Source organism: Mobula hypostoma, chromosome 7, assembly GCF_963921235.1.
Source record: "Mobula hypostoma chromosome 7, sMobHyp1.1, whole genome shotgun sequence".
In the NCBI taxonomy this organism is placed as follows: domain Eukaryota; kingdom Metazoa; phylum Chordata; class Chondrichthyes; order Myliobatiformes; family Myliobatidae; genus Mobula; species Mobula hypostoma.
In genome coordinates, this window is record NC_086103.1 from 95,512,195 (window position 1) to 95,539,005 (window position 26,811).

Consider the following 26,811-nt stretch of genomic DNA (forward strand, 5'->3'; position numbering starts at 1 on the left):
AAAACAGACTTATTCCTTTTACAATGGACAATCAACTTTTATATAATTGGTACCAAAAAGGGATTAAATTTATAGGAGATTGTTTTGAATGAGGTATATTGATGTCATTTGAACAATTAAAGGATAAATATAAAATATCTAATAATACTTTCGTTTGTTACTTTCAATTAAGGGCTTACTTAAAAGGTAAGCTGGGTCAAACAATGTTTTTGCTAAAACCTAATGAAATTGAAATTTTAATTCAAAAAGGGAAAATTAAAAAATTTATTTCTTGTATGTATAATTTGATTCAAGAACAGACAATTAAACAAGGAACCCATAAGTCAAAGCAAAAATGGGAAACAGATTTGAATATTAATATTGATGAAACAAATTGGTCAAGACTCTGTCTTGACAGTATGACAAATACAATACATGTTCGACTTAGATTAGTACAATATAATTTTTTTACACCAATTATATATTACACCACAAAAAATAAATAGATTAAATTCAAATCTATCTGATAAATGCTTTCGGTGTAATCAAGAAATTGGTACTTTTTTACATTCTACTTGGTCTTGTTTTAAAATTCAACCCTTTTGGATAAATTTAAGAGTCTTATTGGAACAAATTACTGGAACTCAACTTCCACATAACCCTGTATTATTTCTATTAGGTGATATTGAAGGGATAAAACCGAAACTTAAATTGAATAAATATCAGAAAGAATTTATAAAAATTGCATTGGCAGTAGCTAAGAAGACTATAGCAGTTACTTGGAAATCTGATTCGTATTTAAGTATGGATCGTTGGAATAATGAAATGGCTAGTTCTATTCCACTCGAAAAAATTACTTATAATTTAAGAGATAAATATGTAACATTTTTGAATATTTGGCACCCTTATTTACAAAAGATAGGATGGCATATTTAAGTGCTCCGATAAAGACCTTGGTCCCTTGGGGAAAGTAACGAATAATTATACCAAATTTATTTTGAATCCCATGGAGCACGTGGAAACCTTCCAACACCCAGGCGGCTCTTTTCTTTTTTCTCTTTTCTTCTTTCTTTTTAGGTAGGACTATATATATGGGGGGGGGGGAGGGTAGATTTTATCTTTTCATGTATTCTTTTTGAAAACTCAATAAAAATTATATTAAAAAAAAGACTTACACAGCCGACAAAACCAGAGACCTTCACTCCACTAATTTTTCTACCAATGACATGGTACCAAGGGGATATTCCTGGGTTTGTCCATTGAGGTAGGAAGGGCACAACTTAGAAATGAAAGGTATGATCACTTTGAATGCATTGTACTAAAGGTCCCTCAGATAGTCAGTGGGACCTAGAGGAGCAAATATGTAGGGAAGAGGCATAAAGTTGGGGATGATGTATTAGCATAGATAATTGGTTAGCCAATAGAAAGCAGAGAGTTGGGATACAAAGGTGTTTCTCTGGTTGGCAATCAGTGGTGAGCAGTGTGCTACAGGGGTTGGTGCTGGGCCTGAAACTGTTCGAGATATACATTAACGATCTGGAAGAGGGCAGAGTGTAGTGTATCCAAGTTTGTTGATGACACTAAATTGAGTGAAAAAACAAATTGTGTAGAGGATATGGAGAGTCTGTAGAGAGATTTGATAGGTTAAGTGAGTGGGCAAGGGTCTGGCAGATGGAGTACCATGTTGGTAAATGCGAGGTCATCCACTTTGGAAGGAAAAAAAAATGGAAGATCACATTATTATTTAAACGGTAAAAGGACTTGGGAGTGCTTGTTAATGAATTGCAGAAGGTTGGTTTGCAAGCACAGCAGGCTATCAAGAAGGCAAATGGAATGCTGGGCTTCATTGCTAAAGTGTTGAATTTAAGAGCAGGGAGGATATGCTGCAACTGTATAAGGTACTGGTGAGGCCGCATCTGGAGGACCGTGTGCAGTTCTGGTTTCCTTACTTGAGGATGGATATACTGGCTTTGGAGGCAGTGTAGAGGAGATGAGAGTATTAGACTATGAGGAGAGATTACCTGGGACTATACTTGCTGGAATTCAGAAGGATGAGAGGAGTTCTTATAGAAACATATAAAATTATGAAAGGGATAGATAAGTTAGAGGCAGAGAAGCTGTTTACACTGATAGTGGTGACTAAGACATAGCCCCAAGATTTGGGGGAGTAAATTTAGGACAGAGATGAGGAGGAACTGATGGGTGAATCTATGGAATTCTCCGCCCAATGAAGCAGTGGAGGCCACCTCAGTAAATATATTTAAGACAAGGTTGGATAGATGTTTGCATAGTAGGGGAATTAAGGATTAAGGAGAGAAGGCAGATCGGTGGAGGTGAGTGCAAGGTCAGATCAGCCATGATCTTATTGAATGGTGGAGCAGGCTCAATAGGCTAGATCGGGGTCCCCAAACTATTTTGCACCGCAGACCGGTTTAATATTGACAATATTCTTGCAGACCGGCCAAACCGGGGGAGAGGGGGTTCAAGTAGGATTAAACTCACCCCAACATGTCTTTTATAGTTAGGGTTGCCAACTTTCTCACTCCCAAATAAGGGACGAAAGTAGCAGTCAAATCCCAGGACACTTAACCCCAGGAAAGACTACCATGGCAATGAAGCCTTGCGCAGGCACCTGTGTGCGCATGCATGACTGCGCATATGATGTGCGCATGCGCGTACGTACAGATTCTTTTTCCCACAAATCGGTTTTGCCTTCATCTTCCCGATTACACTGCACCTACATTATTTCTACTTTATATAGGCTGTGTATTTATCATATCATTCCTGCTTTTACCATATTTCAGTGTTATTTATTTTCAGTTTTATGTGTTATTTGGTATGATTTGTTAGGTTATTTTTGGGTCTGGGAACGCTCAAAAATTTTTCCCATATAAATTAATGGTAATTGCTTCTTCGTTTCACGCCATTTCGGCACCAAAGGTTTTATAGGAACGCTCTATCTTAGCGGGGGGAATACGGGACAAGGGCGGCCCCGTATGGGACAAATCAATTTAGCCCAATAAATGGGACGTCCTGTCAAATACGGGACAGTTGGCAACCCTATGTTCAAGTTCAACAGTGCGTGACAGGGAATGAGGAAAGGTGCAGCTGACTCACGGCCTGGTAGCACATGCTTTGCGGCCCGGTACTGGTCCGCGGTCCGGTGGTTGGGGACCACTGGGTGAGATGGTCTACTCCTGCTCCTTTTTCTTATGTTCTTATAGAAGTAGGAATAATTGGTGTAATCGAAGATGTTATCTTCACTGACCTAACATTGACTAGGACTACCAAAGTCCTAAGGATTTGGATGGGGCAGAATTTGTGAAGTTTGTCCAGGAAAGTTTTCTCAAGCGATATGTAGACGGCTGAAATAGAGAGGGACCAATAGTCTTTCTTGTAGGAAATAAGGATAAGCAACTGGTTGGTGTCAGTCAAGAATTACTTTGGGGCCAGCGACCATAATCCCATCAGTTTTAAAATAGCTATGGAAAGAGATAAAACTGGTCCACATGTTAAAGTCCATAATCTGGACATGGCTAATTTTGATGGCATGGGACCAGAATATGCAAAAATTAATTGGGAGAATTCATTACTTTATACTCACTGTTGTGTAGAATACAGCAAGAACTTTTTAATAATAGTGTTTAATAGTTTTAATAATATGGCTTATAATAGTGATATTATTAATATAATCTACTTAGACTATGAATCTCTGAATACACGTGCAAATAACATTGCAAAATTCACAGGTGTAGTACTGAGTAAACAGCTTGGGAAAGATTAGTAACTATAATGATCAGTCACATGATCAAGAGTTGTTTGTCAACGCACATAAAACATGGGAGTTTTCCACTGCATGTCAGATGTCTTTTGTAATGTCGTGAATGGTATCAATGGAAGACTGTCATGCATTCACTGTTGCTCTAGGAAGTTGTTATTTTCTCTTGAGAAATATTTACTTTCTCCAGCTTCTTGTTTGATTCAATGGACCATTATCTCTGAATTGGGTTCATGAGTGGTGTGAACAGATTTGAAGGTAAGATTATCTTATCTGCATAAGAGAAGAGATGGAATACTCTAATGCTATGGAACTGTGGTGTTTTATCTGATTGCGTGATCTAAGACATGTAAGCATAGATTTAGTTTTCCTGAACACAGTTGTTTCTTTCTTATTGATCTTTTGTATGTATTATTGCATTTAATAAAATGATTTCTGACCTTACTGATTGAATATGAACCATCCATATAATTACAATATCTTCATATTTTTTCAATGTTATATTGCACTTTCCGTGTACTTGTCCATTCATTCAACACATCCATAATCCCAATAAGCCTCTTTACTTTTTCCTCCCAACTCAGAATCCAATGTGGTTTTGTATCATTGGCAAACTTGGAAACCTGGCATTTAGCCCTCTCAGCCAATTTGTTGATATGCAGTAAAAGTCTGATGATCTGCCATGCTTTATACTTTGGGTGTTAAACTGGCAGACTGTCCAGATGCACTACCCAAAGTAGCAGAACATTCAGATTATTCCTTGTACAGAGAGATTTAACTGCTGTTTTGGCTAAACGTGAAATAGTAGCAGTAAATAAAGTTCAATAAAGCTAAAATTCTTCTCTTATCCAGATGATTTACCTTACTAAAGAGATAAGATAGGAAAAGCTTAGCTCAAGCTAGAACAGACACTTTTATTACAGATTGCGATGTCCCTAGAAAGGATGCACAAGGTGTGTGAATGTACAAAAACTGAAGAGTACTTCGCATGAAAATACATTCAACTGTAATTCACTCTTTTTTAAATTTAGTGGAAAGAAGGGCTTAAAATCTACAAAACTGCAAAGAATAAACACTGAGGCGGGAATGGAAAACAACGCAACTGGGTAAACTCAACCCATTGGCTGTATTGACTACATCAGCTCCTTTCAGAACAATATCTTCAGTTCCATTCCCCTATGCTTTCAATACAACCCTGCAAATTATTTTCTCACACATGCATATCCAAATTCCCTTTTTAAGGTAATGATTAATTCAGTTTCTGCCACTCCTACTTGCTGCAAATTCTACATAAATCATTACTCCTATCCAAACAGAGAAAGCATACCTTGCCAAAAAAAAACTGCTTCTGATCCTTCACCTGTCTACTAATTAGAACCTTTCAGAACCAGTCATTAACTTGTACATCTCTGTATCTCTGTGAAATCTCCCCTCTACTTTTAATGCTTCAAGACGAACAACTTCAGCTAAATTTATGGCTGAATTTGTCATGACTTTGGCAAATCATTCTAGCAATTTTTTTCTCCTATATTATTAAGCAGTGAGTGGCAGTTACAAAGATCCTCCATTTAGAAATTATGAAGGTAGCAAATGAATGAATATAGGGATTGTTTCTTCTGGAAGTGAATGAGACATTCAGTTGTAAAGGAGCTGAAGTGAAAATAATTACCGGCATTCTCCAGGTTACAACAAAGTTTCATTTCCTGAGGATTGTTCATAACCTGAAGGATGGAAATGAACAACAGTGTGTGGGAAAGGATGACTGAAACAGCAGGTGCAGAAAGAACAGCGACTAAGAAATAAGAACTGTCAAATTTGCAATAATTCAATAAAGGAATATGCTTTTGACAGAAATGTGTACCTTCTGTAAGGGAGAGGCTAGCTATTTCAGTGGCAAAAACGTAGAATGAGGATTTGTGGCCGTATTGAATCCCAATGTTCTTCAGAAGTCAAGAATGAGGAATAAAACTTGTTGTTTACGGTTGTTTTATTAAATATTACAAGAGCAAAGGTAGGCAGGAGAAGCACAGAGAGACAAGGGGGAGAGACAGAGTCATTGTCTTCCCATACCAGACTAGAACTAAACAGAAATTCTGTTGATAAAAGTTAGCCAAATTCAAGTAATATGACACCGCCACTGAGACGAAGTTTCCAGAAAAGTGCAGGGACAACTGTACACCAATTACTGGAAAATTCACTGAACAATCACATGTATAAGAAATACAAGAAAGCATAGGAAAGTCAAACTACAAGAAAAATAACAATTCGACAGCCCAATCTACAGCTGAGATATATTAATTCAATTTTTTCACCCTTCTTAACAAAAAATAGTCCTGCCTCCTTTTTAAGTTTTGTAAGTTATATTCCAAAAGTACAAGTGGAATTCAAAACTATATTTTTTCTGTTTTCCAATTTTGATTTCATTTGCATTTTACAGTTAGGGTAAATACAGAGAAGATTTACTAGAATGTTACCTGGGTTTCATCTCCTAAGTTACAGAGAAAAGTTGAACAAGTTGGGTCTTTATTCTTTGGAGCGTAGAAGGTTGAGGGGGGACTTGATAGAGGTATTTAAAATTATGAGGGGGATAGATAGAGTTGACGTGGATAGGCTTTGTCCATTGAGAGTGGGGGAGATTCAAACAAGAGGACATGAGTTCAGAGTTAAAGGGCAAAAGTTTAGGGGTAACATGAGGGGGAACTTCTTTACTCAGAGAGTGGTAGCTGTGTGGAACGAGCTTCCAGCAGAAGTGGTTGAGGCAGGTTCGATGTTGTCATTTAAAGTTAAATTGGATAGTTATATGAACAGGAAAGGAATGGAGGGTTATGGGCTGAGTGCAGGTCGGTGGGACTAGGTGAGAGTAAGAGTTCGGCACGGACTAGAAGGGCCGAGATGGCCTGTTTCCGTGCTGTAATTGCTATATGGTTATATAGTTATATGATACTTCACCATAAGTACCTCTGAAGTCACTAAGATGAAAATCTGAACCCTTAATTTACATGGCTATAAAATCTTACTTGTGGTCCTTCGGTGAGCTCATCGATTACAGACAAAACATCCTTCTTCCATTGTCCTATTGTACACTCACTGAAGTTTCCACCAGATGCACCACATCCCGTATAATCAAACCTTATAAAAGCAAAACCAAATCGCATAAGAAAGTTCTAAGAAAGCCAACTTTATTTCATAATAAATTATAGAAAGTAACATTGAAAATATGCATGGCAATGGCAAGAAAACAATTTCCATTCTGTCAATAGTTTGTTTCATGAGTTACTGTTCAAATTTCACCTGACATTTAGAATACAGAGAAAAAACAAGCAACTGCAGATACCAGATACCTGGGGAAGAGAGCAGAAAATGCTGGCAACACTCAGCAAGCCAGGCAGCATTTATTAGAAAGGGAAACAGTTGATGTTTGAGGTTTGAGATCCATTTTCAGATAAAGGATCCCGAACCTAAAATGTTAACTTTTTCTCCTTCCTTTAGAATAGATTAGTTTATTAATTAAAATCATAGATACTTTTTCGATTTTAAAAAGCAGGGTTTTGCTTAAGGAACTCATTAATACCTTTGTATGAATCTACATATCTAAAGAAGTATATTAGGTAATCTGCCCATTGCAATACCTATGGTAAATTATGTTTTTCTGCATTATATTACGAAGCAGACATGCAGAGAACTATAGATCAAGTAACTTAACATTTTGAATAAGACAGGTCATAGCTCACAGATGCAAATAAAATAGAAAATGATATATACTCCGTAATAAGCAATGGGCAAGATTGTTTTCTGAACATCTATCAGATACCCACTCATTGAGCGGAGAGTTACTTATTGAGGTGAATAAAATTAAGAACCACCTGAGGAAATAACATGAAGACTAGATTGGGTTAATGCAGTAGAGCTAGTGCATTTTTAATTTCTAGGAGCTAGAATATGTAAAATTAGGGGACAGTCATCAATACACAGCATGCTGGCATCAAAATAGAAACGAGAGCAGAAGTTATATAGATTAGCAGACTGGAAAGTGCAGCTCCACATTACACAAAAGATATGCAGAATTCTATGTTTCATGCAGAGGTGTACAACTGTATAAAACACTGGTTAGTACACAATGGAATAATGTATCGCTCTCGTCACCACAAAGAACACGATTGCACTTGAGCACATACAGAGGATGTTGCCTAGGATGTAGCACTTCAGTTATGAGGAGAAACTGGATAAATGGGGATTGGTTTCCTTGGAGTTCAGGAAAAAAAAAGATATCCCACATGGCTATATGGAGCTATGCGGGGTGTACATGGGGAAGACAACAGGAAACCTTTTCTCATGGTGAGGTGTTTAAGATGGGAGGGCATAGGCTTAGGGTGAGGAGTAAGAGGTTTAGAGAAAATCTGGGGGAAGAACCTTTTCACCAAGATGATGGCTGGAATCTGAAATGCACTGTCTGAATGAGTACTGGAGTTACGTACTCTCACTAATTTTAAGAAATTTTGAGGCAATCACTCAAATCACCATGGCATAGAAGGGAACAGATAAAGGAGATTAGTGTAGAAGGGTATTTGATAGTTCATATGGATGTGATGGGCCTATTTCTGAGCTATGGCACATTTCCATGAGGTAATACAAAGTTAGGTGTCACAACAGTTAGCAGCAAATCCATTAATGAATTTAAGAGAAATTTTTGATATGGAGAATGAAATACGGGAACTAGAACTATTTGGAAAGACCTCATGGAGTAATTGAGATGAACTGCATAGTTCAGGGCATATTTCAGTTTTATTCACCTTATTAATAGGGTGTTTTCGATGGTCTTATCTCTCCCAAGGTATGAAGCATAATGCATTGTGGAATAGGAGTTCTTCTGTAATCTCCGATTGTAGAATGAAAACATAAGAGTAAATAAGTTAAGGAGAGAATCATATTGGAGCGTGGATCAGAAACAAGATGGCCAGGCACAGGGGCAAAAGAAACAGGTAGTTAGAGGCAGGGATAGATGGTAAATGACAAAGAATGGACTCCTTTTTTAAAGAAAGGGGCTTCCCTTCCTCCACCATCAACACTGCTCTCAAACGCATCTCCCCCATTTCACGTACATCTGCTCTCACTCCATCCTCCCGCCACCCCACTAGGAATAGGGTTCCCCTTGTTCTCACCTACCACCCCACCAGCCTCCGGGTCCAACATATAATTCTCCGTAACTTCCGCCACTTCCAACGGGATCCCACCACTAAGCACATCTTTCCCTCCCCACCTCTCTCTGCTTTCCGCAGGGATCGCTCCCTACGCGACTGCCTTGTCCATTTGTCCCCCCCATCCCTTCCCACCGATCTCCCTCCTGGCACTTATCCTTGTAAGCGGAACAAATGCTACACATGCCCTTACACTTCCTCCCTTACCACCATTCAGGGCCCCAGACAGTCCTTGCAGGTGAGGCGGCTGGGGTGATATACTGCGTCCGGTGCTCCCGATGTGGCCTTCTATATATTGGCAAGACCCGACGCAGACTGGGAGACCGTTTCGCTGAACACCTACACTCTGTCCGCCAGAGAAAGCAGGATCTCCCAGTGGCCACACATTTTAATTCCACGTCCCATTCCCATTCTGATATGTCTATCCACGGCCTCCTCTACTGTCAAGATGAAGCCACACTCAGGGTGGAGGAACAACACCTTATATTCCGTCTGGGTAGCCTCCAACCAGGTGGCATGAACATTGACTTCTCAAACTTCCGCTAATGCCCTACCACCCCCTCGTACCCCATCCAGTACTTATTTATTTATATACACACATTCTTTTCTCTCTGTCCTTTTTCTCCCTTTGTCCCTCTCACTATACCTCTTGCCCATCCTCTGGGCCTCCCCCCTCCCCCTTTTCTTTCTCCCTAGGCCTCCTGTCCCATGATCCTCTCATATCCCTTTTGCTAATCAACTGTCCAACTCTTGGCTCCATCCCTCCCTCTCCTGTCTTCTCCTATAATTTCGGATCTCCCCCTCCCCCTCCCACTTTCAAATCTCTTACTACCTCTTCTTTCAGTTAGTCCTGATGAAGGGTCTCAGCCCGAAACATCAACTGTACCTCTTCCTAGAGATGCTGCCTGGCCTGCTGCATTCACCAGCAACTTCTATGTATGTTGGTTGAAAGAAAGGACAACTTGTCTGGGTGGATTCTGGCAGATGAGGGATTAAGAATGCTGGGTTCAGATCGGAGTCAAGAATGGGGTGGAATGAGAACGGGAAAAATGCAGGGGAATTGTTTGGACTTTTTGAGATTGAAAAGAACAAGAATATCATTGTTGCTAAAGTCACATGTAACCATTAATATTTTAAACAGAGAGTTACCAATTTAATAAAAGAGTTAAAGCTAGGCATTTATAACAGGTTTATGAACACAACTTACTAAGCAAAGAAAGTAAAATCCCAGGTTACAAGTCTTCCAAAGAAGGCTGAAAGCAGATAAAATAAGGCACGGAAAAAAACAGTTAACCCATCCATCCAATTCTTCTTAATTGATCACAACTCTTCAGCTTTAATCCATAACATTCTTGGCTCAGTGAAAGAAAATTAGCCATCTCTTCAACAATCTATATTAATATAAGTTTCTGCTTGAGATCTCTTCCTATTATAACATACTAAACCATAATTAGAGTCCTCTAAAATTTGAGCTCTTTGTCACACATTGTAATTATCAAAGAACATCTATGTTTAAAAAAAAGACAGACTCAAGGTAAAACTGGACTCATTCTGCTTCTGTTTGGATCATTAGGGTCCAACCAATGTTGGGACCAGGGTCATAATTGTTTTTAGAAACACAAGGGTCCAAGACCCAGGGTCCATGTTGGACATGTACAGATCTTCTGGGTTCTTAGTCCAGCCTACTTTTGAGACCTAGGTGTACTATATTAATGAGTGGTGGGGGGGGGGAATTGCCTTATAAAACAAATATAGTGCTGGTGGGAACAGATTTCCTACTTGTAACATTGGGCTACCATACTATAGGCATCAATTTGTATCTGCATAACAACATATTTATTTTAACTTGAGCCGAACCAACGGCCACTGCAACTGAAAACGACTCAGAGTCAGAATTGGATACCATAGAGAATACAGATGAAGAAGAGGAGGAAGAACTGAAAGAGACTGGAAGTAAAGGAGACGACGGAGACATAAGAGAGGTTTTATTGCAATTAACAGCTGAACTAAGAAAATTAAGAACAGAGCTTAGAGACGTGAGGACGTGCTATGATAAAGCTATGAAAAGACAGGATAAAGTGGATAAGAAACTTCAGAAGATGGAAAGAACAATGGAGCATATTAACGATAGAGTGGAAAAAACAGAAAATGATGTGCTTGTCCAGAATACGGAAAGAAATTGACTCTTGGAGAAAGTGGACGTGTTGGAAAATTTTAGTAGACGTAACAATATTAAAATTGTTGGTCTTAAAGAAGGTATAGAGGGAGATAGTCCAATAGAATTTTTTCAAAGATGGATCTCGAAAACCTTGCAAATGAAAGAGGAAGCCCGATCAATTGAAATAGAGCGGGTACATAGAGCTCTGAGACCAAAACCACAAGATGACCAATATCCACCATCAATTTTAATAAAATTCTTAAGATTTCAAGACAAAGAAAGGATTCTACAGGCGGTTGCCCAAGCTGCCAAGAAGAGAAAAAGGCCACTGATGATAGAAGGGAAGAAAATTTTTTTTTACTCTGACATAAGTTATGAACTTTTGAAGAAAAGGAAGAAATTTAATCCAGTGAAAAAAGCCCTATGGGATCACAGTTATCAATTTATATTGCGTTATCCTGCAACCTTGAAGATTTTTCTGCCTGGTGGAGAAAAAAGATTTTTTGACGATTACCGGAAAGCGGAGGAGTTTGTACGAGATTCTTTGAATATTCACCAGATACAAGAACAAACCCAGGGGACCTGAGATGGATTGAAGATGAAGACTGGATCAAGGATTAGGCCTGTTGGATTTTTAGGCGGATGAATATATAAATATATTATTAATTATATGAGGGAGGGGAAGAAAGGTTAAAATTTGAGGAATATTAGCTGGGAATAAGGACATTAATTTTTTTATATATATACAATTTTTTGTTATGGGGGAGCTGGAAGAAACACTGTCCAATTGCTACGTTATTCATGTGTGCAAGCGTGGCAATAGCCACGACCCGCACAATGGAGGGGGGGTAGTGTTGTGTATCTTTTCATTCACAACATTAGTGGGGGGGTATTTTGTTTTTTCTTTATTTGTATCTTATCTCTCTTTTTTTTTCTTTTTTTGCCTGAATGATTGGGAGGGAAACACATAGCAACATGGTGAAGTTCAAAGAGATTCCCCAGGGAACTATGAGAGTTGAGAAGCTAAGTAATGTTTTAGACTTTAAGAGATAAATATGAAACATTTTTGAATATTTGGAGCCTTTATTTACAGCTCCGATGATAAAGATCTTGGTTCCTTGGGGAAAGTAACAAATATATATTAAATTTATTTTTAATCCCATGGAGCATGTGCCAACCTTCCAATATTCAGGCGGTTCTTTTTTTTTCTTTTTTTCTTTTCTCTTTAGGTAGGAGTATATATCGGGGGGGGGGAGGGTAGATATTATTTTCTCATGTACTTACTTTGAAAACTCAATAAAAATTATATTAAAAAAAACTTGAGCCATAAATTCATTTCTCCAGTTAAGAATACTATTGGTTCGTTTTATAGGTGGACATCAACCTGTCACTACATAGTGAAAAGTACAATGTTACTGGGCTGAGATCTGGCAAGGTGGAAAGTCCAGCAAGAGAAGGGCCAGTGCTAGGTCTGGTGTTGGGAAATGAGGCTGGCTGATCTGACCTTTCAGCAGGAGAACAGTTAGGGAACACTGATACCAAATCCTAAGTTTTAAGATAGCTATAGAAAAGGAAATGTATAGACCTTATTGGAAAATACGAAACTGGAACAGGAAGAATTTATTTACTTTTTTTTGAGATACAACATGGAATCTGCCCTTTGAGCTGTGCCACCCAGCAACCCCAGATTTAACCCTAGCCTAATTACAGGACAATTTACAATGATCAATTAACCTACTAACCGGTATGTCTTTGGACTGTGAGGGGAAACTGGAACACCTGGAGAAAACCCACGTATTCCTTACAGAAGATGTTGGAATTTAACTCTGAAGTCCAATGCCTGAGTTGTGTAGCATTGCACTAACCGCTATGCTACCATGGCAGCGTGGAATTGTGGAGCAGACTCGACAGGCCAAATGGTCTACTTCTGCTCCTGTATCTTATAGTCTTATGGAATTACAAGATTACTGGGCAGGGACTAGGGAGAGTTCATTGAAAGCTGCTGTTATTGGGCAAGTCCACATCTGAAATGAGTAGGGTTTTTAAAGCCCAATTGTACAGAGTACAGGTCAGGTATGTTCCAGTATGAGGAAAGAGCAAGGATGGGCAAGGTTGGGAAAACTCTGAAGTCAAAAGAGATGTGAACTTAGTCAAGAAGGAAAAGGAAATATACAAAAAGGTTTAGGAGACCAAGAACAGAGCCCTCGAGGATTATAAAGCCAGAAAAGAAACCAAGATAGGAGTGAGGAATTAGGATAGCCAGGAAGGGTTATGAAAAGTTCTAGGTAAGTAGAATTAATGAAATTCCCAAGGTATTCTATAAATAAATCAAGAGCAAGAGGATAACTAGGGGATGGGTAGGACCACTGTGAAGGGAATGTGCTTAGAGGCAGAGGATGTGGATGAGTTTCTAAATGAGTACTTTGCATCAGCATTCACAAAGGAGAAGGAAGTGACAGATAGGAAGCTTAATCTGGAGTGTGCTAATTTGCTAGGGAATTTTGAGATAAAAGAGGAGGTAATCTTGGGTATCTTGAAGAACATTACAATAGATGCAAATACAAGTGGAGAAATGACAAATGGAGTTTAACCTGGCTAAATATGAAGTATTTCTGCACTGTTCTACGAATACCAGAAATGTGGTAAATACACCAATGGTCGAGCAATAATTATGCCCTTAAACATGACTTAAAATGCTGGTAATTGGCTATATATGGTCAAAATAAAACTATAGAATCTGTGCAAGTGCAAGAAGTTGCACTCTTGGGAAACTAAATGCAAAGGGAAAGCGTTACCGTTAATCAGAGGACTCTTAGCAGTGCAGATGCATGGATGGATCTTGGGGTTCAAGTGTGCCTCCATCAGTCAAGGTCGATCACGGTTGCTGTGTCCTAGCTGTCTAGATACACAAGCCTGGGCAGTACAATATGGAGAGCAAGCTGTTGCCCACATAACAAGCTCCCCCTCTCCATGCATCTGATGAAAGGCAGAGACTGATACAGTTAGGTACCAGCAGCATCACAGGAATTGCTAGTCAGTGCTGAAGGCAACATAGGGACTTGGGAACAGTAACTCTGGATCCTTCCCATGGGGTTTACTCATGAAGCCTTGCTCATGAGTAGCTGCATGGCAGTGGAGGTTTAAGATCAGAGTTTTCCTTCCTCTAGATGAGCTGCCAACCACAGCTGACAAATCCCATCTGCCTGAAGCAAATAGTTTTAAGGTGCCAGTAACCCACCATTGCCCCTTCTCTTGTCAGTACAAACAGTTGCACTGGGCTTAGTAGCTAAGCCACATGTAAAGGCCAGGAGCTGGACTTGGTTGTTAGAAGCAACTTGAGGTGCACACCATTGGGAGCATTTAATAAACAATGGGAGCTCATCTCCACTACCACCCCTGGCCATAACAACCTTAAAGTCCAAGTGCATAGCTCCCTAAAAGTTGATAAGGTGGCAAGGGCAGTGTATGGCACACTTGCCTTTATTAGCCGAGGCATTGAGTTCAAGAGTCAGGAAGTTGCGGTGCAGTTTTAAAAAAATCTGGATAGGCTGTATCTGAAATATTGCATCCAATTCTGGTTGGCTCATTATAAGAAAGATCTGGAGGCTCAGGAGAGGTTTGCTAGGATTCTGCCTGAAATAAAGGGCATATGCTTATATGGAGTGGTTGGATAAATTTGAATTGTTCTCTCTAGTGTGTGGAGGCTGATGAGATACCTGACAGAAGTTTATAAAATTAAATGAGGCATAGATAGGATAGACAACAGTATCTTTTTCTCAGGGTTAAAATGTCTAATATTAGAAGGCATGATTTAAGATGTGATGTTTGCTTTGTTTCCCAGCCACACAAAATGTGGATGCCTGGAATATGGTGCCAGGGCTGATAGTAGAAGCAGGTATGATGGGGGTGTTTAGAAGGTTTCTAGATGGACTCATGAATATGCAGAGAATGGAAGGATATGTACAATGCACAGGCAGAGGAGATTAGGTATCATTGGCTCAGTTCGTTTGACATAACATAATGGACCAAAGAACCTGTTCTATCTTTTACAGAATTTGTTCTCCCTGGAAAGAAGGTTGTGCGCCACTTGAATAGAAGTGAAAATATAATTACTATGGGAAAATCTATTTTTGCCAGGAGGTAAATTGCCATTAACTTAACTATCATTCAGACAATACATTTCCAACACCAGCAACCATTGCATTTATAAGTGCATACATTTTTACATAAGATATACTGTAAATCTAGCCATGCAGTACCTTACAAACGAATGCCCAAGTGATTTACAAAAGTCCTCAAGGGCCAATGCTTTATCTGTCTTCATATTAGATGCAAAATCCGGCAAGAAAAGAACTCCTGGATTTCTACCTTTTGATCTCTTGTATGCTAATTTAGGTAGATTGGGACGATTTAAGTATTGAGTTGATTTCTTTCGGCACCCTGGAATGGCAAACCATAAATCAACATTAACAGCATTAAATTAGAGACCAAATAGGTCAAATTTGTTGGCAAATGACCTACATTAACATCTGATGAATTTAAAACAGCTTTTTGTATATTTGGTGCTCCTTAACCATCTATGACACCATTACTAAAAAAATGGGGGTGAACTGCATGATATAGTTATTTATTTATTTAGAGATTTGGTGAGGAACAGGCTCTTCTGGCCCAACGAGCCATACCACCCAACAACCTATCTATTTAACCCTAGTCTAATCACAGGACAATTTACAATGGAGCCACGATAGTATAGTGCTTATTACAGCTCGGGATGTCAGAGTTTGGGGATCAATTCCAGTGACGCCTGTAAAATGTTTGTATGTTCTTCCCATGACTGTGTGGGTTTCCTCCACATTCCAGTTAGTATGGTGATTGTAAATTGTCCTGTGATTAGGCCTGTGATAAATAGGTGGGTAACTGGCAGCATGGCTCATTGGGCCAAAATTGCCTGTTCCATGTGTATCTCTAAACAAAACAAAGTACCAATTAATCTAGTAACCATTTCAAGAGATCTTGGAACATGGGAGGAAGTTATTTTACCTCCGCTCTGATTCCCCTGCCGCACATCTACACCACCTACATACTAAATTATTTCTACATACTTGGATGTAGAAGGAAACTGGATCACCTGGGGAAATCTCTGCAATCACTGTAAAAATATGCAAACTCCACTCTGGCAACTGAACTCAGGCCACCGAAGCAACACTAACTGTTGTGCTTCTGTGACATTTGTTACAAAAATATTGACTCCAAAATTTTCTGCAGATAGGTAAAAAGATATATATAAATTCTGAAACCTAATCTCATAGACTGAGAGAGGAGAAAATATATTGGGGAATAATGAAGTGGCAAATAAATTTAATTCTTATGCCTGCCTTCATGACAAAGACATGTAAATTCTTCTGGAAATAAGCAAATATAGTGGGTATGGAAAGCTAAAAGAAATTGGCATTAGTAGAAAAAGAATGTATTGTTGAAACTAATGGAACTGAAATCCTGTAACCTTCAAAACCTGATAACTTGTATCTTAATACTTTGAAAGGGGTGATGAGAACATAAGTTGTAGAGTCCTTAAAAATGAGTTCATACATTGCGGAGTTAGTTGAGAGTTATTCACACTGGTTTACGAGTCTGATGACTGAAGGGCAATATCTGTTTGTGAACCTGGGGGTGTAGGACCTCAGGCTCCTGTACCTCCTTCACGATGGCAGAAGCAATAAGAGCATGGCGTAAATGGTGGATTCCGTGATGATGAATGCTGTTTTTCCGTGGCAGCACTCCTTGTACATATATTCATTGGTGGGAGGGCACCACTTGTGATTGACTGGCCTGTATCCACCAGTTTCTGTAGACTTGTCCATTCTCGAGCATGATGCAACCAATCTGAATGCCCTTCACTGAGAAACTATAGAAGTTTATCAAAGATGACATGTCGAATCTGCAGAAACACCTAAGGAAGGAAGAGGTGCTGCAGTGCCTTCTTTGTGATGGCACTTACTTGCTGCTCCCAGGACAGACCCTCTGGTATGATAATGCCTAGGAATTTAAAGTTACTGAGCCTCTCCACCTCTGATCCCCTAATGAGGACTGCCATTCACTAAGATCATGACTGATCTTTCAGCCGATTTTCCTTCAGTATTCCCACGACCCTTGATTCCATTAATGTTCAGAAATCTCTTGAAGTGCACTTCTAATGAATACCATGACTAAGCCTCCACAGCACTTAAAGAATTACAAAACTTCATGCCCCTCTAAATTAAGAATTTACTCCTTGCATATCCCAACTGGCCCCATATTCTGAAACTATGTAGCCTGACCTAAACACCTCAGCAAATGAAACATCTTCCCTGAATTTGGCCTTGAAATACAATCACCTCGCATTCTTCTAAATTGTAAAAAAAAATGTCTAAATCTGAATCTTTCCTCATGCTTCAAAGCCCGCTATCCATGGAACTAATCCAGCTAAACTTCACTGTTCTTTTTCTATGACAAACACATCCACTCTTGGAGATCAAAATTTTATATAGTACTCCAGGTGCAGGTCTAAACAACTCCAATAACATCTTATTTGTCCAATCACATCTTCTAAAAGTAAAGGCTAACATAACATTTATCCTCTTAGTTGTTGCTGTGCCTGCACGTTGGGCTTCAAGAACTTGTATGCAAGCATTCTTAGGTTCTTTTGAATTGCCCAGTCTCTCATCATTTAACAAATACTTTTCTGTTTCATAGACCGAAGAGGATAACTTGACAATTTACTACAATATACAGTGGTTTAAGATGGCACTGATTAATCTCAGCAACTTCTAGCTGGTGGCTGATGAAACAAGGAAAACAACTAAATTGTTTGTTAATCTGGCAAACGATCATTGCAAGTAATAGCATGTACCTTCCCTTTGGATTTGGAGGCATTTCGATGTGGCAGAACTGAGGGGATGTAAGGCATCACTGAGAGCAAGGAAGACACCAGGTTCAATTGATTTAAGTGCCAGACCAAATCGGAAAGGTTGGGTACGAGCAGAATTGAGGCGGTGGGGTCCAGGCCCCGGAGCGTACCAAAGCAATTGAACCCAGTCTTTGGACAACAATTTAGGTGCCGTGCCAGATTGAAAGGTCAGGGTATCAGGCACGGACAGGTTCAGCTTGCTGCTCCACTCTGCGCTGAACTATGGGTCCGTGGACAAACCCTTTTTGGGGACTTCAGTTCAGAATGCTATTTACATCCATTTATTGTTTGGATGATTTGTTTTCTTTTCTCTCTTCACATTGGGTGTTTGACAGCCTTTTTTTTAAAATGAGTTTTTGGGTTTCTTTGTTTTGTGACTGCCTGTTAGGAGATGAATCTCAAGGTTGTTTAATGTATCACACACAAAAAATGCTGGTGAACACAGCAGGCCAGGCAGCATCTATAGGAAGAGGTACAGTCAACGTTTTGGGCCGAGACCCTTTGTCAGGTGTCCTGACGAAGGGTCTCGGCCTGAAACGTCAACTGTACCTGTTCCTATAGATGCTGTCCAGCCTGCTGCGTTCACCAGCATTTTTTGTGTGTGTTGTTTGAATTTCCAGCATCTGCAGATTTCCTCCTGTTTGCGTTGTTTAATGCATACATACTTTGGTAATAAATGTACTTTAAACTTTGGATTCTGGTTAACTGAGACAATTCTTTAACAACACAAACTGAGGAAATAGCTGGGATTCCTTCATTTATTTGGGACACTACGTTGCTTAATTGGGACAGGAGACCATTGCCAAGCAGTTTCTAACTCATGCACTTATGTGTGTAATTAGACACACCAGTAATAAGCAGGGTGAACAAAGGAGAAGCACTGGATGTCATTTACTTGGATTTTCAGAAGGCATTTGATAAGGTGCCACATAAGGCTGCTTAACAAGATAAAATCCTATGGCGTTACAGGAAAGATACTGGGACGAATAGGGCTGACAGGCAGGAGGCAATGTGTCGGAATAAAGGGGGCCTTTTCTGGTTGGCTGCCAGTGGCTAATGGTATTCCTCAGGGGTCAATACTGGGATCACTACTCATCATATTGTTTATCAATGATTTGGATGATGGAATGCAGATGATACGAAGATAGGCAGAGGAAAAGGTAGTGTTGAGGAAGCATTGCGATTGCAACAGGACATAGACAAATTGGAAAAATGGGCAAAAGTGTGTCAGATGGAATAGTGTTGGGCGATGTATGATAATGCATTTTGGTAAAGGGAACAACAGTACGGACTAATATCTAAATTAGGAGAAAGTTAGTTTATAGGTTGAGTCTGTGGTAAAGAAGGCAAATGCAAAATTGGCATTTATTTCAAGGGGAATAGAATATAAAAGCAAGGAGGTCATGCTGAGACTTTATAAGACACTAGTCAGGCCACACTTGGAGTATTGTGAACAGTTTCGGGCTCCATATCTCAGAAAGGATGTGTTGTCATTGGAGAGCCCAGAGGAGGTTCACGATGCAGGTAGGTTTGCTAGCATGGTTCGGGAGGATTTAAACTAATTTGCGAGGGGGATGGGACCCGGAGCGATAGAGCAGTGAAAGAAGTGCATGGAGCAAAGCCAGATCGAACATATAGAGAGGCTTTGAGAAAAGAGAAGCAGAATAAACGGTGTAAAGACAGTAAGGTAGAAGAGCTGAAGTGTGTGTACCTCAATGCAAGAAGCATCAGGAACAAAGGTGATGAACTGAGAGCTTGGATACATACATGGAATTATGATGTAGTGGCCATTACAGAGACTTAGCTGGCACCAGGGCAGGAATGGATTCTCAATATTCCTGGATTTCAGTGCTTTAAAAGGGATAGAGAGGGCAGAAAAAGGGGAGGAGGGGTGGCATTACTGGTCAAGGATACTATTACAGCTACAGAAAGGGTGGGTAATGTAACAGAATCCCCTTTTGAGTCAGTATGGGTGGAAGTCAGGAACAGGAATGGAGCATTTACTCTATTGGGACATTCTATAGGCCCCCAGGTAGCAGCAGAGATACCAAGGAGCAGATTGGGAGGCAGATTTTGGGAAGGTGCAAAAATAACAGGGTTGTTATCATGGGTGACTTTAACTTCCCTAATATTGAATGGCACCTGATTAGTTCCAAGGGTTTAGATGGGGCACAGTTTGTTAAGTGTATCCAGGATGGATTCCTGTCACAGTATGTGGACAGGCCAACTAAGGGGAATGTCATACTAGATCCAGTACTAGGTAACGAACCGGGTCAGGTCACAGATCTCCCAGTGGGTGAGCATCTGGGGGACAGTGACCACTGCTCCCTGGCCTTTAGCATTATCATGAAAAAGGAGAGAATCAGAGAGGACAGGAAAATATTTAATTGAGGAACGGCAAATTATGAGGCTATAAGACTAGAATTTGCGGGTGTGAACAGGGATGATGTTTTTGCAGGGAAATATACTGTGGACATGTGGTCGATGTTTAGAGATCTCTTGCAGGATGTTAGGGATAAATTTGTCCCGGTGAGGAAGATAAAGAGTGATAGAGTGAAGGAACCATGGGTGACAAGTGAGGTGGAAAATCTAGTCAAATGGAAGAAGGCAGCACACATGAGGTTTAGGAAGCAAGGATCAGATGGGTCTATTAAGGAATATAGGGAAGCAAGAAAGGAGCTTAAGAAGGGGCTGAGAAGAGCAAGAAGGGGGCATGAGAAGGCCTTGGCGAGTAGGGTAAAGGAAAATCCCAAGGCACTCTTCAATTATGTGACGAACAAAAGGATAACAGGAGTGAAGGTAGGACCGATTAGAGATGAAGGTGGGAAGATGCACCTGGAGGCTGTGGAAGTGAGCGAGGTCCACAATGAATACTTCTCTTCGGTATTCACCAATGAGAGGGAACTTGATGACGGTGAGGACAAAATGAGTTTGGTTGATGTTCTGGAGCATGTTGATATTAAGGGAGAGGAGGTGTTGGACATGGGAATGGTACCAGAGGATTGGAGGGAGGCGAATGTTGTCCCCTTGTTCAAAAAAGGTAGTAGGGATAGTCTGGGTAATTATAGACCAGTGAGCCTTATGTCTGTGGTGGGAAAGCTGTTAGAAAAGATTCTTAGAGATAGGATCTATGGGCATTTAGAGAATCATGGTCCGATCAGGGACAGTCAGCATGGCTTTGTGAAGGGAAGATCATGTCTAACAAGCCTGATAGGTTTCTTTGAGGAGGTGACCAGGCATATAGATGAGGGTAGTGCAGTGGATGTGATCTATACGGATTTTAGTAAGGCATTTGACAAGGTTCCACATGGTAGGCTTATTCAGAAAGTCAGAAGGCATGGGATCCAGGGAAGTTTGGCCAGGTGGATTCAGAATTGGCTTGCCTGCAGAAGGCAGAGGGCCGTGGTAGAGGGAGTACATTCAGATTGGAGGATTGTGACTAGTGGTGTCCCACAAGGATCTGTTCTGGGGCCTCTACTTTTCGTGATTTTTATTAACGACCTGGATGTCGGGGTAGAAGGGTGGGTTGGCAAGTTTGCAGACGACACAAAGGTTAGTAGTGTTGTAGGTAGTGTAGAGGACTGTCGAAGATTGAAGAGAGACATTAATGTGATGCAGAAGAGGGCTGCGAAGTGGCAGATGGAGTTTAACCCGGAGAAGTGTGAGGCGGTACACTTTGGAAGGAGAAACTCCAAGGCAGAGTACAAAGTAAATGGCAGGATACTTGGTAGTGTGGAGGAGCAGAGGGATCTGGGGGTACATGTCCACAGATCCCTGAAAGTTGCCTCACAGGTAGTTAAGAAAGCTTATGGAGTGTTAGCTTTCATAAGTCGAGGGACGAGGGACAGAGTTTAAGAGTCGCGATGTTAGGCCACACTTGGAGTACTGTGTCCAGTTCTGGTCGCCTCACTATAGGAAGGATGTGGAAGCATTGGAAAGGGTACAGAGGAGATCTACCAGGATGCTGCCTGGTTTACAGAGTATGCATTATGATCAGAGATTGAGGGAGCTAGGGCTTTACTCTTTGGAGAGAAGGAGGATGACAGGAGACATGATAGAGGTGTACAAGATAATAAGAGGAATAGATAGAGTGGGTAGCAGCGCCTCTTCCCCAGGGCACCACTGCTCAATACAAGAGGACACGGCTTTAAGGTAAGGGGTGGGAAGTTCAAGGGGGATATTAGAGGAAGGTTTTTTACTCAGAGAGTGGTTGGTGCGTGGAATGCACTGCCTGAGTCAGTGGTGGAGGCAGATACACTTGTGAAGTTTATGAGACTACTAGACAGGTATATGGAGGAATTTAAGGTAGGGGGTTATATGGGAGGCAGGGTTTGAGGGTCAGCAGAAGATTGTGGGCTGAAGGGCCTGTAATGTGCTGTACTATTCTATGTTCTATGATTCCAGGAATGAAGGGGTTAACATATGAGAAGCGTTTGGCAGCTTTGGGCCTGTACTCACTGGAATTTAGAAGAATGTTTGGGGATCTCATTGAAACCTACCAAATGTTGAAAGGACAAGCTAGGGTGGATGTAGAGAAGATGTTTCATATGGTGGAGTCATCCAGAACTAGAGGGCATAGCCTCAAAAGTGAGCGACAACCTTTTAGAACAGACATAAGGAGGAATTTTTATAGCCAGAGTGGTAAATCTGTGGAATGCTCCACCACAGACTGCAGTGGAGGCCAAGTTTATGCATATATTTAAGGCAGAAGTTGATCATTTCCTGTTCGGTCAGGGCTTCAAAGGATATGGTGAAAAGGCAGGTGTATGATGTTGAGTTGGATCCAGGATCAGCCATGATAGAATGGTGGAGGAGACTCGATGGGCTGATTGGCTTAATTCTGCTTCTATGTCTTACAGTCTTTTAGACACTTTGCCATGCTTAGAGTAAACAGCTTTTAAACTGTCAGTTGCTTATGTTTGTGTTTAAAAAGCAGTGAATTTGTCACTGATAGTTAAAGCAGTAAGACACTTCAGAACTATTTTGCTCACTAAGGTTTTAAACATTCAGACTTGAAGATGTCATAATGTACTGGTTCCGATGTGTCCCAATTAACCAGAATCTACTGTATTCTAGCTGCCATGTCCTCTCCACATCACTTAGCTGGTCCATATTCTTTCAAAGCCTTCCATGTTATATTGTCTTTCATACTAGAAATGTTGTCACACTGCAAAAGGCACATTCAGGTGGCACTACACAGACTAAGAGACCCACATTAGTTTCAGGCAAGGGAATACAAAATAGATTTTGCATCTACTAGCATACACAAAGGTCTTTTCTCTGTTAGTTCTGCCAAAATTAGTACTAATAATTGTGTTCAAATCTATGAAATGGAAGGTAAGAGGCTAATAACTGATAAATGGTTCTTTAAGCATGCAAAAGCTAATGCACTTGGACAAAGAAAAGTTTTTAGCAGGAAGTTAGAAATGTGTCTTAACTAAATATTTACTTGTAAAGTACACACCGTAAGATGGTCAGGACCAGAAACTAAATATACTGGCTGCAAGTTTACAGGGGGGAAAAAAAATGAAAACAGAGGAGAATGAACAGCCTTGATGCTGACATATCTAAGCATTTTTAGTACACGCAAAACCAGGTGAAGAAAGGAATCTTTAATTTTCCTATTCAGAGATGATTTACTGAGAAATAGGCAAGCAGAGTGCATTATTAAGCAGCAGACAAAGATTTGGTGCCACAGTAGCATAGCAGTTAATATGACACTATTACAGCTCAGGTCATTCCAGACTTCGGAGCTCAATTTCAGCTTCATCCTCTCCGTGGGATTCCTCCTGCTTCCTCCCAGTTCAAAGATGTAATGGGTAGTTCATTGAGCCTTGACTAGGTAAGGGTTAATCGGGGTTGTTGGGGTGCCATGGCTCAAAGGGCTGAAGAGCCTATTCAATGCTGTATTGCTAAATAATAAATAATAACTACATTTAAGACTTGATTGGGAGTTCTGTAAAGTCTCCAAAGGCTGAAGTAGTAGAATTATAAATGCAGAAATTAGACAACCAATGTATCAAAGGCAAGATTATTTTAATGAAAGACTTTACCATTCATTTAGTGGGATATATGACATGTTCATCTCTGATAGCCACTGAATTTCAGACTTTTATTCAAGATAGTACTACCCAGTAAGAGAGTAGCCAACAATGCTTCAGATTGTCTGGGCTCCTTACATCTCTCTGCATCTCTTCAACAACATTGGTTCTGCTGTCTGTACACATTTCCTAAGATTGCAGCCACCTGTTGTAACTGATGAGAGGACAGTATCTCCATTGATTTTAGTGAAAAGGAAGAACTAATTCAGACTTTATTTTCAATCACCCCTTTTGATCTAAACATCTCAAATGCATTAGGATTTTTATTAAAAGTTGCACAAAAGCTACAGTGCATCCATCTTTAGATGAATAGCACTTGCTTAATACACAAAAGCAACTACATTATTGTACTGTGAAGTGTAATTTTGTCACTGCATCCTGCTAGTCTAAGCTTTTAGCTAAAATGATTAAAGGCTGTTATTTTTTTATGTCCTGCCACAATTGCCACTCCCTGCATAGCCTTCCACAATCAGTTACAAAAGGATATCAATCTTATACAGCAAAAGCTACCAGAGACTCATGATCCCAATTCCGCTATATTATTCGGTGTGGTTTGGCCAAGTTGAATGATATCCTGGGAAATTTCTGCATCTCCAGATCAGACACACTTCTTTTAAATATGCCTTCATGAACAAATAATATTGAGAAGCAAATCAAATTAATAATCTTGTTCATCAGAGCCCTGTCCAAAATCAGTACAGTGAAAAACTAATGCCTCCTAACTTAGCTCCTTAAAATCATTTCTAGTGTTCCAATCATCAGTCTCACTATGTGTCTCCTTTTAAAATTCAGCCATTTAATTTATACTATTCTTGTTTTTTTCTCTGCCAAAATAACTTTAGACTTCTCAATTAAATTTGACCTGCCAGCCTATTAGGTCAACAAAAAGACAAGAAAACTGGTGATAATCCCCCAAAAGCTGCAATGCAGTAATCAAAAATAAGAACCTGTCAATGTTCCGATGGTCACAAATTTACTGCATGAATGCAAATAGCAAGATGCTCAAAATGAGATTTAACAGAAAGCAAAATTAAAGCTGTTACCCTGTTACACATGATCAGTGATGAAACCCGGAGTCTCAGACACCGTCGCCCAGACGACCCAGCCAGGGGCCCAAGGCTTGAGTCCGAACAGCACTGACCCACGGGTCACACCTCCTGATCCACAGTCAGCTGGAGGGTCGCTCCGCAGTCAATATGACGGTTCTGGTGGCTCTTCCCTTTGCAGCCCCCGTTCTGTAAAGTGTTTCGTCAATTGCGGGTGTGCGATCAACAACGGATTACATAACTGGCCCGCAAATGCCATCTCTGCCCTCCAAACTTCTGCTCCCTGGGGAAAACGGATGCGTTTCTCCATTGAATTCCAACAGGGATCCTCTGCCACTTACCTACATGGATAGAGCAAGGAGCACGCCAGCGTAGGGCGGCGCTTCTCACTTCAAGCAGGCCCAGCAACCGACACAGCAGCGCGGCAGCCATCACTCACCAGGCTAGTAAACACTGAATATTCATGAGCCTGACCCCGGCCGACACTGAATTATTAATTCATTCGCAATGTCGGGTAATGGATATTTATGAGGGGGGCGGGCTGGAAAGTAAAGGTTAATCAGCACGGACTTTAACGTCTCACAAACACGAGGAATTCTGCAGAAGCTGGAAATGCAAGCAACACACATCAAAGTTGCTGGTGAACGCAGCAGGCCAGGCAGCATCTCTAGAAAGAGGTACAGTCGGCGTTTCAGGCCGAGACCCTTCATGTGGCCTGCTGCGTTCACCAGCAACTTTGATGCGTGTTGCTTTAACGTCTCACATCCGGGTTTGTAACGTCTGTCTGTCTGTATCTTGTTTTATGGCGGTTGGCATCCAGCTTAATGGTGCATTACCGCCACCCTCTGCTCCGGAATGTGCACTAGACATACATTCTAAATCCCTTCACCCAATCACACACACACACACAAACCTACACTTCACCCTCCCATCTTTGACCATCCTAGTATCCCATTCCTGTTTATTCGTCATATTCTATAAAAAACCCCTGTACCCCTTAAAAACGCTAAAAATACCCAGACTTGTGCTCTCTCACCCATGCCCAGCAACCCTTTTAATGTGAATTCCTGCGCCCCCAACTCCCTTAGTTTAATTCTCATTATCTCTCTCTGTATCCCATACTTCCTGCAACACAAAACTACATGTTCTACTGACTCCTCTTCCTGACATTCCTCACACAATCCTGTCTGGTGTTTCCCTATCATTTTCAATGTTTTGTTTAATGCACAATGCCCCAGCCTTAACCTAGTCCACACAATTTCCTCTCTTCTGTTTCCATTACCTACCCTAGTAACTGCAACACTCTTTTGTATTTGATATAAATGCCTCCCTTTCCTCTCCCTGTCCCATCTTTCTTGCCACATTCGGTTGATTTTTTTTCCCAGATTACACACTTAACCTCTGCTTTACTGGTACTAATGTGCATTTCCACATTTTCGTTCTTTAACGCCCTCTTTGCCAACTCATCCACCCTCTCATTCCCCTTCACCCCTACATGTGCTGGAACCCATAGAAATTTTACCTGATTTGCAATTCTTGTAACTAACTGAAGGACTTCATAAAGTACATCTTGCCGACTGTTTGTGTGAAAAGACCTTAAACTTGCTA

At 40.5% G+C, this 26,811-nt stretch overlaps 1 protein-coding gene across 4 annotated transcripts in view; it reads right to left on the minus strand.

The window, feature by feature from the left end:
- Positions 1-25,921, minus strand: part of LOC134349433 (palmitoyl-protein thioesterase ABHD10, mitochondrial-like) — a 51,490-nt gene extending 25,569 nt beyond the window's left edge. For all 4 annotated transcript variants that reach the window (XM_063053725.1, XM_063053724.1, XM_063053727.1 and 1 more), the window contains exons 1-3: positions 25,545-25,921; positions 15,370-15,550; positions 6,775-6,886 (exon numbers count right to left, since the gene is read on the minus strand). In XM_063053725.1, coding sequence (XP_062909795.1) covers positions 6,775-6,886; positions 15,370-15,550; positions 25,545-25,635 — 384 coding nt within the window. In that variant the 5' untranslated portion in view covers positions 25,636-25,921. The remainder of the gene's footprint in view (positions 1-6,774; positions 6,887-15,369; positions 15,551-25,544) is intronic.
- Between the last annotated feature and the right edge of the window lie 890 nt (positions 25,922-26,811).